At 37.0% G+C, this 16,375-nt stretch overlaps 2 protein-coding genes across 5 annotated transcripts; one reads left to right on the forward strand and one right to left on the reverse strand.

Annotated features, from left to right (window-relative positions):
- Nucleotides 1-1,027: 1,027 nt before the first annotated feature.
- ccdc32 (coiled-coil domain containing 32) lies at nucleotides 1,028-10,924 on the reverse strand. Of its 2 annotated transcripts, none has more exons than XM_046855406.1 (4): nucleotides 10,903-10,924; nucleotides 2,878-3,134; nucleotides 2,638-2,791; nucleotides 1,028-2,452 (listed from the first exon to the last, which is right to left on the reverse strand). In XM_046855406.1, the coding sequence occupies exons 2-4, from the start codon at nucleotides 3,110-3,112 to the stop codon at nucleotides 2,275-2,277; spliced, it is 567 nt and encodes a 188-aa protein (XP_046711362.1). In that variant the 5' UTR covers nucleotides 3,113-3,134; nucleotides 10,903-10,924; the 3' UTR covers nucleotides 1,028-2,274. The 2 variants fall into 2 exon arrangements, with proteins under 2 accessions (XP_046711362.1, XP_046711361.1); XM_046855405.1 differs by lacking the exon at nucleotides 10,903-10,924 and adding an exon at nucleotides 8,008-8,121.
- pcmtl (l-isoaspartyl protein carboxyl methyltransferase, like) lies at nucleotides 8,020-16,357 on the forward strand. Of its 3 annotated transcripts, none has more exons than XM_046855402.1 (9): nucleotides 8,020-8,226; nucleotides 12,149-12,284; nucleotides 12,375-12,479; nucleotides 12,568-12,599; nucleotides 12,780-12,884; nucleotides 13,020-13,140; nucleotides 14,471-14,556; nucleotides 14,848-15,017; nucleotides 15,762-16,357. In XM_046855402.1, exons 1-9 carry the CDS (start codon nucleotides 8,020-8,022, stop codon nucleotides 15,775-15,777), a joined length of 978 nt encoding a protein of 325 aa, XP_046711358.1. In that variant the 3' UTR covers nucleotides 15,778-16,357. The 3 variants fall into 3 exon arrangements, with proteins under 3 accessions (XP_046711358.1, XP_046711360.1, XP_046711359.1); XM_046855404.1 differs by lacking the exon at nucleotides 8,020-8,226 and adding an exon at nucleotides 8,233-8,549; XM_046855403.1 differs by lacking the exon at nucleotides 8,020-8,226 and adding an exon at nucleotides 10,578-10,616.
- The last annotated feature ends 18 nt before the right edge of the window (nucleotides 16,358-16,375 follow it).

Here is a 16,375-nt window from a genome sequence, read left to right on the forward strand (position 1 = left end):
AGCTAATCAGTCAGTCAGTCAGTCACACTATCAATCAGTCAATCTTTCAGTCAGTCAGTCAATTAGGGTTAGTGTTAGGGTTAATCATTCCAGGTTAGGGTTAATCATTCCTTCAGTCAATCATTCAGTCTTTCTGTCAGTCAGTCTGTGCATTGCCAAGGCGAAACCCATGAAAATTGTCCAGTTTTGTGGTGACTCATTTCGTTAATAAGGCAAAAAGAAAGCTTTTTTTTGTCTGAAATGTCAATTTCTGAACATTAGTATGGCAGTTACTTGAAACTAATTTGTGTTATAGATATAGTGTAAAAAGCAGCACTACAATGGCGATCGTGACAATTTTGAACATTTAGCACACACAAGACTGCTGTACTGTCGTACTGAATTAGTTATACTAATGTGACATACCTGAGGTCAAGTAATTATTTAATTGTGTTTCTTTTTTTATGCTAATTAAGAGCTCATCAGAAATGTAAGTTTTTATAAGAAATTATTTTTTTTACCGAGCCTGCTAGGTTTAAATTATGTAATAAGTATTGATTGTAGCAGTTGTATATGGTGTTTTCAATTCGAAAAGCTTTTATTGTGCTGTGCACAAATGTTATTTTGGAATGTGTGAATTGTTCCACCTACCCCCTTTTCCTTTACTCTGCACACCTACCTAAACACATCACCATGCTCTACACACTCACACCCAACAGTATCCTGAATAATCATATAACAGACTTGCGGCAAAAAAAATAATTAGTTTCTACTGATTAAAAACATCCTAAATGCCCTCTGCCAGAGGAACGAAACCCTGTTATACTGTGGGAAAGGGTTCAGTGAAATGCCATCAGTAATATGCAGCTGAAAACATGCCCAGCAGCTTTCTCCTGGGCTTTTTTTTATTTCTTTAATAGTTGTATCTGTATGTAATATAATGCTCAGTCAGGTAGCGTTACACTCTTATGCTTTTGGAAGGAAATTTTGTTCTAAGGATCTTTGTTCATGCCGTGCCAACAAAACAAAAAAGAGGCAGAAAAATGTGTAGTGCTTGTTGAATGAGTGTAATTTCAGACTGTAAACATGTTTCTACATGTACAACTTAGTAAAAACAAGGGTGAAAATTTTCAAAGAAACAAAAAAAGAAAGAGCAACAACCTACTGACATCTACTGGTCATTATTTTGCAGGCTAAAGTCATACAAAGTGAATATTAATATTTATATGTATTATTATCCAAAAGTGAGCAGTGTATTTTCAGGCCTTTATTCAAATTAAGGAGAAGCACATCTTAAAGAAAACGTCTATCATACTTATTCTCGATACTTAGCATTGAACATCTTCAGTGGCATCCAAGTTTTATGAAATTCATAATGGACACCTCAATAGGTTGATCAAATTTCACTTTGGATAACAGTTTCTTGCTCACAAAGCTTCCAGAGCTATAAATATAATGCTAATCACATCACATCATTGCACTTCATGGCTAATCAACAGAGTTGAGTCTCTGCCATCAGTCAATATAATGCAATATAATATAATATCTAATTAACATGATGGTCACAGAAGCTGAAAAATCTACTCGTTAAAAACGCTATTGTGACTGCACTGGCAACGTCATCACATGACATCGGCTTCTCACAGGACACGAACTTCTCGCAGGAATCTGAAAATGCTGCACCAAATGAGAAATCAATGCAAAAAATTGCCAAGCACTTTTCAGATCTTTTAGTATGAACATATTTTATAAATCTGAGTGTGGAGTTCGTCTTTAAAACTCATCTGCCCAAGGAAATTCAACTGGCAACACTTGTTCTCTGTGGTAGTTTGTGCATGCATGTGACAATACAAGAAAAAAAAAAGGTTCAAAATTTAAAGTAGATTAGATGAAAGATCAAAGGAAATCAGGAGGGCAAAAAAGGATGGTTTGATTTCAGGTTACCATGAAAACCTAGTAGTAAAAGCCAGACAGAATGTTAAGCTTAAAATAAGGTTTTCATTTAAGCATTTAAACACAAATATAATACTGGTCAATATCGTGACCTCTAATTCATTTTGCAGATTGAGTGAGAGTGAGAGAGAGAGAGAGAGAGAGAGAGAGAGAGAGAGAGAGAGAGAGAGAGAGAGAAAATGGTGGGAGATTACAAAATGCTTACGTTTCTCCATTTGCTATTTCTTTAAAACACTGTATGGTTTGAAACTCAAAATCCTCAACATTATAGCCTCACTGAACCTCAAGTACATGGCCATCTGCTGGTCACGTGGCTACAGTCTTTTGGGGGAATAATGTGACTTATTTCTCGGGACTTGAGCATTCTTCCTCATCCTGCTCTTCTGTGGAAGAGCCTGTGCTGGATGGGTTGTTTGAGTCTCTCTCTCTGCTTTTAGATGGCAAGAGGAGGTACTCCAGCTCTTCTGCGCTGATTGCTACACGCTCTGGAGACAACCAGCGCTTCAGCTGCTCCAAAGCACTGCCGGGGAAGACATAAGGAACAAAATATTACTTCAAGCATGGATATGCATCAGCCTTGTAATATACATATTTGTATACCATTGACAAATAATCTAATAAACACAATATAAGATCAGGTAAAAAAAAAAAACATATTAAGTAGCATGGGCCATAATGATGACAAAAACTGATTTTTTCACTTGCCTCTGATCCAGATCTCCGTCCTGGAATAACTCTGAAGTCTGGGGATCATGGAGGAACCTGTCCCAACACTCCTTTTTGGCCTGTGACAAAGAGCGCAGCATTTCCCTTGATGTGACCTCATTTGCTTGACCTTTAATCTTTTTCAAACGGTTCTCTGCAAGGTAAACACATTTCCTTAATTGTTGACCATTTTTAAAAGTCTATTAGCATCAATCTAAGTCGAAACATATGTTCCCATACCTAAGCTGGCGATGTAGACTGCGGAGTCCGCCATGGGTTCCCACTGAGTAGAAGAATTAAAGCTACTAGTTGAAGTATTGTTGTTCTGGTTGGTCACAGGGCACTGAGGCTGGAATGAATCTGTGAAGTGTTCACCAGCCGTGCCATGTTCCGGTGGCTCAGGCAGATCTGAGCAGATTTCCGACCACAAATCACCGCTGGAACGGCTTTGGAAACTTTTGGAATCATCACTCATGTCTCTGCTAGATTGAACCTAGCTGTTAAAAAACAACAATTGCAGATTTAGTAATCACAGACAGCAATTGTGATGGGATTTCAGGCGTAGTTCATTTAAAGTTCAGTTTGAAGCAAGTTAGAACGATGTCCACAAACTGCTGTTGCAGTTTTGTAAAGGATAGGATGGAGTTCCTGGTACCAAAAAGAAAAGACCCTGCATTTTAAATGTGCAGATAAGATTTTAGAAACTTTTGTTTAGGTTGGACAAACTGCATTTCAATGCTTACTTTTGTTAACTTCTCGGTAGCATTGATCAGTTTATCTCTCCAATACAAATGAAACAAAAACACTGCTCAAATAGTCTAAATGTCAGCTCATGATCAAGACTCTCAAAACCAGAGGTGGGAAATACTGAAGTACAAATACTTCATTACTGTACCTAAATGGATTTTTCCTCTATCAGTACTTTACTATTTATTTTTTCTTCTTATTGTGCACTGTTTTCAGCCTATCAACCTCCTTCTTTCCATTTTTCAACCAACCACTGGTATATAATTTTCTGGCTCTCGCACACCACAGACGTAGGCAAGTTTACGAAGCCAACAACAAGCAATGCAGAAGGTAACAAGAAGTATGGGGTTAACGTGGATGAGACAGAGGGAGTCAGCAATGAAAACATGACTGAGAACTGTGTTCTATATGGTGGATGTTCAGTTTGGATACATTCATTAGGTAACAAAATATGAGATTATTCTGTATTAATATATGGATATGATGTGAGATCCAGTTTCCAGCATGACACTAAAACAGGTAGTAGTAAAGGCTACTTTTTACTTAAATACAAGGCAGAGCTCAAACTTTTATAACACAAGTACCGTATTTTTCGGACTATAAGCCGCTACTTTTTTCCCACTTTTTGAACCCCACGGCTTAAACAACGAAGCGGCTTATTTAGGTATTTTTCCTGGGTTTTTCCCGGTTTCACAAACTTCAAGCCAAAAAAACTGAACCCCATAACATTAGACCAATGAAATTTCATTGCCAAAAGAAAAACTCCCGACAGAAATAGTTGTGAAAGGAAGGAGGAAGACAGTGAACAATGACTTTCTTGGTCAGCTACTGTTTAGATACAAGCCGTTGTAATGCGTTGAGTCAGGGTGAAGGGAGAGCTCGCTTCTGGCATGCTATTCCCAAAATATCGATATGCTCCTAAAGGAAGCGCAACATATTTCACCCGTTACACCGTGTGTAACGTGTCTTTCGTTAAAGCCTGCGTAAAGTACATTAGTGTAGACTGCGGCTTATAGACAGGTGCGGCTTATTTATGTTAAAAATAAAAATATTTTTAAAATTCAGTGGGTGCGGCTTATATATGGGTGCGCTTTATAGTCCGGAAATTACGGTATTTGTACTTCTAATTGAGTGAAGGACGTGTGTACTTTTACCATCTCTGCTGAAAACATTACATGCACAGTAAAGGAATGCAACACATTATCATATGATGAATTTGAATCATGATGATTCTGGCAGGAAATTTAATTTCGATGTCTCAAATCGCAAAATACTGACAAGACAAATTCTTTTCTTAGGAGCGCATCATGATTTTTGTTTAATATTCATTATGAGCTCTAGCTCTTCTTACACACTATTCAGCAGAAGCAGATGTAGAAGCATACAGAGCATGACATTTGCAAATAGGAATCGAACAGCCTTAGAGTATACTGAATTGGTTTGATTTTGGTTTCATTCCATATTTTGCATTATATCTATATTGTCTGCTGATCCCTGTTGATCAGGATACATCTTGTATCATAGTGTTATTCCTAATAATAATAATCAGAAGATTTCTATATTTCATAACTTTGTTTCGGTTACTGGTTGTAGGTGGTTTTCTAAGAGACCTGCCTCGGTGTTTTGTCAGCGAGAGTCAGAGCTTGAATTGAGGGAGCAGTCATTTTCTTTTATAACTCTTACCCATGAGGCAAACTGTAAAACTGTAATTACAATGAAATAGCAATAGCAGTGAGTTTGACTGTTTACATGTGAAAAGGTGACAACTCAGACCTCATTTCTGGGTCAGAAAAATGACCTGTCACACTCTTACTTGTCTTAGCAACCACTTTATCTTGGTCAGGGTCAAAGTGAGGCTGGAGCTAGACTGGACACGGAAAAACTCCAATTCATCATAGGGAACTTTGCATACGACGTGTTTTTTTACTTGTGTAGTATGTTTTAACAATAGACATTGACACAAAGCAGCTTTGCAAAAATAAACATAATATCAATTTTACATTCATAAATTAATTCTTATCAATTTAAGAAAACCAGTGGCAAATGTGGGAAGGAAAAATTCCCTTTCATGGTTTCTCATTTAATGAGATAATACATGCATATAAGCGCACACAGACTTATTCACACCAGGGAACATTTCAATCATTTTACATGCATGTTTTGAACAACTGGAGGAAACTCATGCAAACCCCCACATTAATTAGAGCTAAACTCCTTGACAAGCTGCCACTGTCTAGGGCCTTGAGCAAGATCCTTAACCCTCTCTGCTTGAGGTGCTATGTATCACAGCTGACCCTGTGCTCTGACCTCAGCTTCCTGACAAGCTGGGAAGTGTATATAGGACAAGTAAAAGCCTCTTTCCCATAACTTAATAATGTGACTGAGCAACTTTATTCCCCTGTAGTTACTGCAGGTCTGCACATCTCCTATATTCTCTTCGTCCATTCCTCAGGCATCCTATCACCTTCCAAAATCTTGTTAAACAATCTGGTTAAAAACTCCACTTCCATCTCTCCTAAACATCTCTACCAGTATGTAATTTGGTCCTACCGACTTTCTACTCTTCATCCTCTTAATAGCTGCTCTCACTTCCTCCTTACTAATCCTGTACACTTCCTGCTTCACCATCTCCACATCATCCAAACTTCTCTCTCTCTCTCTCTCTCTCTCTCTCATTTTCCTCATTTATCAGCTGCTCAAAATATTTCCTTTATTTTCTCTTTCAGTTTTCACCATCTTAATCTTCTTTCAGTCCTCACTCACCTCCTCTTCTTAACCTCCAAAACAATCCTACAGACCACCACTCAGTGTGGTCTAGCTACACTGTCCCCTGCCAACACCTTACAGTCTCCAATGTCCTTCAGGTTGCATCTCCTATATAGAACATAGTCCACCTGTATACACCTTCCTCCACTCTTATACGTCACCCTATGATACTCCTTCCTCTTAAAATGTGTGTTCACCACTGCCATTTTCATTCTTTTATCAAAATCTACCACCATCTGCCCTTCCACATTCCTCTCCGTATAGCCATACCTACCCATCACCTCCTCATCACCTCTGTTCCCTTAATCTACATGGCCATTGAAGTTTCCCCCAATAACAATCATTCATTTCTAGGTACACTTTATACCACTCCATCTAACTCACTCCAAATTTTTTTCCTTCTCCTCCATCTCACAACCTACTTGTGGAGCATAAGCACTGATGACATTTATCATCACCCCTTCAACTTCCAGCTTCACGTTCATCATTCTATCAGAAACTCTCTTCACCTCCACTACACTCTTACTGTACTCTTCGTTCAGAATCACCCCTACACCATTTCTCTTTTCATCCACAACATGATAAAACAGTTTAAACCCACCTCCAATGTTCCTGGCCTTACTCCCTTTCCACTTGGTCTCCTGAACACACAACATATCTACCCTTTTCCTCTCCATCATATCAGCTCCCTCTCTCCCTTTACCAGTCATAGTACCAACATTTAAGTATCAACCCAAACCTCTAGTCTCCTACATTTCTCCTTTCCCTGTCGTCTCTGTAGACATCTTCCTCCTTTCCGTCTCCTGTGCCGGTCGTTGGTAACCTGGGCCTCGACCGATCCGGTACATTATCCGCATATTTGATTTGGCACATGTTTTGCGCTGGATGATCTTCCTAACGCAACCCTCCCCATTTATCCGGGCTTGGGACCGGCACTAAGAGTGCACTGGCTTGTGCAACCCTAATGGGTGGGTTGTAATTGTACATTTTCCTAAAATGATGAAAAGAAATGCTGACTTGACGTTACTCTGTAAACTGGGAAGGAACTCGTAGTTTGACCATGAAAATTACAAACTTCTACATAAGACGACATAAATGATCAAAAAGTACAAACAAATAAAATAACTATCTAGGAAAAGTGCATATGAGCAACATTTAGCACAAAACAGCACAGGACACTGAGAGAGTAGACACAGTGACACTGCAGCAACCTGTCCTTCACGATAGATTTGTAATAGTGCAAATGATTTGTCCATATAATAATAAAGCGTACATATAAACACTTTATAGCAGCAATTTGTTCAAAACAGCAATTTTGTTCGAGTGCATGAGTGGTCAGTCCAGACCTTTTGCATTTTGTAATGCAGTATTAGTGAACTGTGTTTGTATGTATATGTGCATATGTGTGTGTTTTTAGATTTTCTAATCTGGCTCGCTGGTTTCCTTCAATCACTCAAAAACTAGGTGGATTGCCCCCTTAGGAGTCACTACAACCCTGGTCAGGATAAAACAATGATTAAAGATGCACCAATGATAAAGAAATAATGAGTTAAATATATTGAGGTGGGACATGGGTATGTGTGTTTGGATTTTAAGAACGATATGATTCTCATATATCTGTTCATCAACCCAGAAAAACAACCAGTCAATACTGTTAGAAGTGGGGGCTTCATCACACACATCTTACCGACATCTAAACGAACAGTTGCTGTGTGTATCAGATTAATCTGTCCGACTGCTTAACATACAAAGATTATATATACATATATCTATATTTTTTTAAAAAAAAGGAATCTCCAGAAATATCAAGATCTTAAAATGCTAAATACACAATCATTTTTTACCTTTTATTCTTACCTTAAACGTGAAATGTATTTCAGATCTTTTACGGTCCGCTGTGTAAACGCATTAACACCCGAACACAAACATTTCAGGCTTTCCGTGGTAAACAGAAGCACAACCGGAAACGCGTCTGAATTCCCATTGGACAACACGCCCGTCATTCAATATTTCCTTCACTGTAATTGGATGAACGCTGTGCGCGAGGGCTGGTCTTCCGTCTGTGCTTACGCCAAAGTAAGTGGCTATAGGATGAAACGTAAGGTTGTATGTGTTGCGTGTATTTTTTTGTTTACTGTATTTTGGTATTTCAGTTGCAACTGGCCTATATAGGAGTTAGATTAAGGGGGAGAATATCGGCGTGCAAAAACAGGACTACGTGCTGCGTTGTATTTGGGGTTTGACTCGGGCAGCGCGTCTGCAACAAATTGAGACAAGCTGGAGGTTCATCTGAGTTCATGAGCGTCCGTGTTTATTCTCTTACAACACGCAGAAATGTCACGTCTGTAAATGTAGATCATCGAAGGCGACGCTGAATGTTGACCTCAACTCTAGTCTAGGTAGGCTCAGTAATGTGTACAGTTTTAAAATCTTAAATATCATTACTATTGCGCACTAAATATTCTCACTAAAGTATTCCCCAAGTCCCTTTTCACGTTTATAATCATATATGTACTAGTTTAGAACTATAAAAATAAACAAAAAGTTGTATCAACAGGTTGAGTGTCACCAAAAGGACTGATATAACTGCAAAATGCTTCTTTTTTTCTTCTCTAAACTCAAACTATCACGTTTACTAACATGATCTAAATATTATATCAATTCCCTTTTAATTAATCTCATATATATATATATATATATATAAAAGAAATACAGAAGTAATTATTGATTTGATGTAATAATTTGAAGTTGAAAGGAAGTCAATGAAAATACTGTTATCTTGACTACACAAAATTATTTTTCTTTTCCAATTAAGTCTATATGTTCATAAAGAACATGTTATAGATATGTAAATATTCCACTGTTTACATTTTGGGAAATGCGAATGGTCTTATAATACAACCCTGTTTCGTAAAAAGTGGGAATGTTGTGTCAAATCTAAATAATAACAGTGTGCAATGATTTGTATATTTCATAAACGCATATTTTATTCATAACAGACCATAGAAAACATTAAATGTTTAAACTGAGGAAATGTAAAATTTTAGAGAAATTATAAGTAATTTAGGATTTTGTGGTCACAACAATCTTAAAATTTTCGGACAGGGCAACCAAGGGCTAAAAAAGTTAGTGTTAGTTAAAAATCACAGCTGCAGGAACGTTTTCATACAAATTAGGTTTATTAGCAGCAGGTCAGGAACATGATTTTAATAATTTGTATTCTTGATAGAATGTCTTGAAGGTGGTGTTTAGACCAATTCATGTGAAAAATTACATCTTTGGTCCTCGGACGATTCCGGCGGGAAACGGTTTATATACAGTGATGTTGTGACAATTTATTAAATTTTGCGATAAATAAAGTTAAAATTAAAACAAGGACAATGTTGTTCATGCTCTCTCAGACCACAAACTAAAAAGTGTTTACATTTCTGAAAATCAAATCACTATGTGATGCTTGAATTACAGCAGTGAAGGCTATATACTGACTGGCTGTATACTGAAGGATTTTACTGTTATCTGAAACCAACAACACGTGATGAATTCAAATGTAATATGATTTACATTAAAAAGACACATTAGCCAGCTTTGAATTGCACTTTCTTATTTGTGACCACACAGAGGTCTCAGATGGAGCATTCAGACTTTCTCACACATACTGTTTCACTGCATTTCGAATCATATGAAATAATTATTTATGCAATAAGTTATGGTGGAACACATTAAATAATTGAATGCATGTGATGTTATATGCTAGATTCAGTGTTCCTACCCTGCACGCTTTCGAGGCTTCTTTGCTTTGTTCTGCCAGTTTGAACATCGACAAGAAGCTCGGAAGATCAACATGTGCTTTTTATTAAACATCAGGAGGTGAAACTCATACATTAACCACAGCAGATTAAACAGTGCATCACATCTCTACACTCTCACAACTCCCACACACACTGTTCTATGTGTTATCTCCACATCTAATTATTATTTGTGAACATCAATAGTTTACATTTTTAAAACAATTTTAAATACAATTCCTGCTTAGTTAAATAATACAAAATAATTTTACAATATTTTTTATAACAAAACAATAAAATAGAATAAATCAAATAAATGCAAAAAAATGTATTATATTGTTTTAATTGAGTAATCAGTTAAATTGATTGAATAAAATCAATGGAAAAATTAAATACAATTGTTTACATTTGTTAGGCCCCATTTGTGTAATACAGATGTTTGTTAGTGTGTGTTTAACATTTATAATTTCATTTTCCAAAAATATTATCTACTTAACTGTTCTGTTTATTTCAGCATACTTTAACAAATATTCTTCTTTTAAAAGAAATTCTTGAATCTAGACATAAAACGCTAAAGAGTCAATAGCGCTAGCGTTAGCCAATAGCCACTTCCTGGTTAGCGGCTAACGCTAGCGCTATGGATTCTTTAGCTTTTTCATGCAAATTTATTTCCGGTCTGGAGTGAGTATCTACAGTGACACTGCGCTAACTCTAGTTTTGTTTAAACCCCTGGTATTGTTGTATACATGTTTTCAAGTTTAAAAAAAATAATAATAACGATAATGCACTCAAAATGCGAGGCAGAGTCTAAGCACACTTGCCGTCCGCCTCTTAATACGTTCCTGAGGGAACTCAGATTTTAACTTTGTTCCGCACATAACATGGATTGAATTCGGTATGAATACAAGTACCGTTACATCCCTAGTTAGCAATGTGACTTATTATTAGTATAGACGTGCAGACTTACCCAGCCATGCAAGTGAAATGGGCACTAATAACCTCCCCATTTACCATAGCAACGAACCAAACAGATGACGTTTTTGACAGCTTTTAAACTTGACTCAGCCTTCAGCAAACACAAAATAAACACCGATAAGGAATTAATTGTAGGCTTCCAGACTATAAATCTTTACCCTTGTGTAGAAACACTCGGTCTCAACCAGATCATAATACACATCTGAGTAAAAAGCTGTCGCCTTGAGGTCTGATTTCTAGGGGTCCGGTTATCAGAATCAGAATCAGGTTTATTGGCCAAGTGTGTTGACACACAGAATTTGGTTCCAGCTGTTTGTTACTCTCAAAAGTACAGACATAAATAAAAACCTTTACAATACAAACCTACATGACAAGACAAAAACAGACTATACAAGACAGTACAGACAATACAGACATTCCACGTTATAATCAATTTGTAGCTTTTATAAATATCGTAACTGTTCTGTTTTCTACAGTACATAATGTCATTAAAAGATTAATAAAATCTGGAGAAATTTCAATGGACGAGGGCAGAGATCAGTGTTCTTCATGTCCTCAGGCGGCACTGCATAATAATTGGGGATGATTTTGGGGAAGTTACTGTATGGGCCTAAATTATTGTGAATTGTAAACAGTTCACTATGCCATCTGCAAATGCAGGTTACAGCTTTAATGCAAAAAGAAGTTATATGTGAACACGGTTTAGTAATGCCACCATCTTCTCTGAAAAAAAAAAACCCAACATTTAAGAATTTACTGTCTCTTGTTTCATAGTGAGCAACTTAAAGAAGGGAGTTGCGTTAGCCATAGTGAAAGGAGAAGCCTTGTTACATAAATAATACAGTATAATGAGATTTTCTTTGCATATTAGGATGTTACGGTCAGCTATGAGACAGTGTTCAAACCTCTGACGTTCTGTTCTGATCAGAAACAGAGGATTTAACAAACATTTGTTGTTCATCTATCACACGGACAACAGATAGTAGTTGTGCTTTTTAAAATTGTTATTATTTCAGGTATATACAATGTTTAATTCACAAAATAAGCAAACATCTAAAAAAAAAAGCTGAACAGTTTTTATTGGCGTTGAGGCCGTACCTGAACATTTCATGGAGCAAAAATTATTATTTTTTCCTTCATTTTGTTTTTAACTCCAAACAACGTTTTTGAAACTCCGGCCATTATTTGACAATTACCGTTTCAACATTGTCAATTAATTATTTGTGAATGTACTGCAGGTGACTGTTCTCCAGGAAATGTGGAGTGTGGCTGGGCTGGCAGCACTGGCTTTCCCTATGGGTTTGCTTCTATCCAGGAGCATGGCGTGGATATCAAGCGGCAAAACACATCCACAGCTTATAAGCCGTTTAAGAGGTAGCAACTTTGACTTGCGTTTAGTACGAGCAACTCTACATAGTTCCTATTCATACAGAGTTAATAATGTGTTATTTATTTACTCGACAGAGCACGGCGTTATCCGTAGCGATCGCGTGTTCGAAGCCATGCTTGCCACTGATCGGAGCATCTACTCCAAAGACTACCCGTTTGAGGATTCTCCTCAGTCGATAGGTGTGTTCAAATTTGAAGAGACACAATGAAATGATTAACTGGTTAGCAGAAAAGCATAAATGAGCATTGTTGCTTGCTCTCTTTAAAGGGTACAAGGCCACCATCAGTGCCCCTCATATGGTAAGTAAGTGAGAATAGTCAGACATGTGCATTTAAGATTTTGTAGCTTGTAAAAAAGGAGGTCAATTTAATTCACTGATCCATGCTGGAGGTAATATAGTAAAGTTTGTTGCTATAGTGATGGTGTGACTGTACATGTAGAGAATGAATTTGGTCTGATGATGTGACTTTTCTTTGTAGCATGCACATGCTCTCGAGGTTCTCAGTGACAAGTTAACTGAAGGAGCTTCGGCCCTGGATGTTGGCTCAGGGAGCGGTTATCTCACTGCCTGCTTTGCAAGGATGGTGAGCAACATGGCGTTTTTACAACAGCTCTAAAACATGTTACAGTAACAATCCTGGGCCAGAAAGGGCCAAGCCAAAGGGATGACAAAATATGGAGCTTTTAATTATCTAAAAATCATTATCTTCTATATGCAGGTTGGTCCCACTGGAAAAGTGGTGGGGATTGATCACATAGATGAGCTAGTGAGGGCCTCAATTAAAAATGTCCAAGCTGATGACCCAGAACTATTAACCTCTGGACGGATCAAGCTAGTGGGTAAGAATTTCAGAACTGAATAGAAGTGAAAAAATAAAGTCAGCCTTTGCTGCTCAGCAAAGCATAACTGTGCTATTAAATTTCAATTTCTTTCTCATTTGACTGATATTTCTTCATATTGGACATAACAGTTATTCTCTATACCAGTTAAAGGAACAGTGTGTAGGGTTTTGTTAAATAAAGGAAAAATCATGATAACTGAAGAATGGATCAAAAAAACTCCTCTGTAATATGGATTTTCTAGGCTGACAGTCCTTTAATAATAAGTTACTTACAGAGCAGTGTGAGGGATGTCAGGTCAGAATTGGTGCGAAATTTCTATGCATACTTTCCAACTCTGATGTGTTAAACGTCTTCACACCCCAACCTCAGGCATGAACAAAGTCCAGTTACTTTGTGCTTGGCAGGAGCGACAGCCAGGAGAGAGTGTAAAAAAAAAATAGGAGAGGAAAAGGTGTCTGATAATACACCATAAGAGGAAAAAGGAAATCAGGACTGATGATGTTTTAGCAGTTAATGTAGTGGTTTGTTCTTAAATTTGTTCTGGTTTTGTTGAGATAGAAATGATTGCAAGTACTAATTGGTGTTTGGGCTGTGTTGGGGAGATTCTCTGTATTTTTGCGTTATAGCTGGTGAATAGGGGTGTCTTAGGCCTTGTTTTTGTCTGATATGTGTCTTTGCTAATCTCTGGTGAACACCAGTGTTCACAATGTCTGGTTCATTCCAAACATTTTTTTGATAGGCTGAAGGACAGGATACATACAAAATTACAAACAGAACACAGATGAAATTACCACATGTACATTTTGTACTATTAAACAGATTTCAGGTACAAAGATTCTTGTTTATTGGGTGGTTTGGGATACACCTTTGAATTTCTTTGAAATGTGGGTTTTTGCACATGCCATTAAATGTTCTTCCTCATGTAGCTTGGAATACCAGAAATGGTAAAATTCCCAAATCATACATTCTGTAGCTTCAAAATTCCCTTCACATAAGGATCATCACTTTTGCTTGCAGTAGTTCTCTGTAGTTTACAATATTTACAAATCTCAGTTATATAAATGCACAACTTTTGCACAACAATTTCTTTTCATACTAAAATAATTAACTGCTTTATTATTCTTTAATGCGGTTTAAGTATTATTACTCATATCATATTTGTATTTGTAGAAATGGCTATATATATATATATATATATATATATATATATATATATATATATATATATATATATATATATATACACACTAAAATTAAGTTATTCTATATTAAAATTCATATAGACTGACTGTGTCTTTGGTCTGAGCATGACTGTGTTTCTTTTCAGTTGGTGATGGACGATTGGGTTTTCCAGATGGAGCACCATATGATGCTATTCATGTGGGAGCAGCAGCACCTACAATCCCCAAAGCGGTGAGCACACAATTTACCAAGTTCCTCTTCGGTTCTATACTGCTTTACTGTCTGACCCTATGTATGCATACACATCAGATTATGACCATTATTTTTGGTATTTCTCATGTGGTCACTGATGCTGTAATAGATCTTTAGCATACTTAGTTTAGAGTATGTTCTAAATCTGCTTCCTGTGAATCAATCAGTAAAGCCAACATCACATATTAATTCAGTTTAGTAATGTATTAGCTAGCAGTCATAATGATTATAAATGATTCAGACTAAACCCAACAATAAAATCCTCTCCAGCTCCTGGAGCAACTGAAACCGGGTGGAAGACTGGTGCTGCCTGTAGGTCCAGAGGGTGGGACCCAAGTTCTGGAGCAGTATGATCGCCAGAGTGATGGTACCTTTGTCAGAAAGGCACTCATGGGGGTGGTGTATGTACCACTTACAGACAGACACCACCAGTGGCCAGGGTACGTTCCAACATCATTACACTGGCTGATATATACTGTACAGTTCTATCATTGCTCTAAAAACCCAATTCCAGTCCATATTTGTATTTATTCATGGGTTTTGCCATCTAATTTATTAATATGTATTATTTGTTTTCTATAAGAGGTACAGCGTATGGTCAAAGGGTTGTTAATGTTTGACCATAGCACTCATAAGGCCACAGTTAGACATTGCAGTTCATCCCATATGTTCTCAGTAGGGTTGAGGCTCGGGCTCTGTGTCAGCCACACTTAATTTCTTCCAACCATTTACATTTACATTTACATTTGCGGCATTTAGCAGATGCCCTCATCCAGAGCGACGTACAAAAGTGCTTTAAGTCTCTAGCAATGAATAAATCTACACTGGTACGCCAGATTACAAACTTAATATAAATATCCAACCTTAAAACAACATGCCTTCATGGTTCTTGCTTTTTGCACAGGGGCATTGCCATGCTTGGTGAGGTTATTTACAATGAAGGGGATTTGTAAATCCTACAGAACACAAAGACATCCACGTTTATAGCAACAGTTTGGTAAAGAACCACATATGGCAAGGATGGTCAAGTGTCCCCAAAACCTTTGACTTTACAATATATGTTCAGGTCTCAAATGTACTTAATAAGGATTCACTAATGAAGGTGTAATTAAATTCAATCAAAGTATTTAACAGTGCAATGTGTAATCTTGTTGCTCTGAACCTTGCTCTGTTTCTGTCCCCAGTGGTGGTGAGCTCTGATTGAAGTGTGGTTACTCCTGCAGGACGTGGTTCTGGTGTTGCACTGCAGAGACCACGTAGGACAAAGAGCAAGGCACTCGCTCCAGCTGTGGATTACTTTCCTGCCTTCCAGCTTGATCCAGCTTTTTCAATCCTTTTATAATACAGGGTGTCCCAAGTAAACTCCATACATAGGGGAAATAAACACTTTCCGATTCAACTAAGAGAATGGAATTATTATTCAGTATCTATCTATCTATCTATCTATCTATCTATCTATCTATCTATCTATCTATCTATCTATCTATCTATCTATCTATCTATCTATCCAAATATATTTATGAAAACCTTTTTATTTTATATAAATGGACATTTTGTTAATGTATGGAGACTTGTGTGACCACCTATACAATTAATATATAACATACAGGTTTCATTCAACTTACTGGATGCAACTAAAATTATTTCATATTTGTTTTCTCCACATTTTTTAAATAGGTTGTATACCATAGGTTTTTATTTAATAACACAAAAGCTCCTGTTTGAAAACGCTGTATCTATGTGTTTAAGCAATGAGTTAATTAAAGCATTAAGTAAATTATTTGGGCTGTAGTGATGT

Source organism: Silurus meridionalis, chromosome 8 (assembly GCF_014805685.1).
Source record: "Silurus meridionalis isolate SWU-2019-XX chromosome 8, ASM1480568v1, whole genome shotgun sequence".
NCBI classification, from domain to species: domain Eukaryota; kingdom Metazoa; phylum Chordata; class Actinopteri; order Siluriformes; family Siluridae; genus Silurus; species Silurus meridionalis.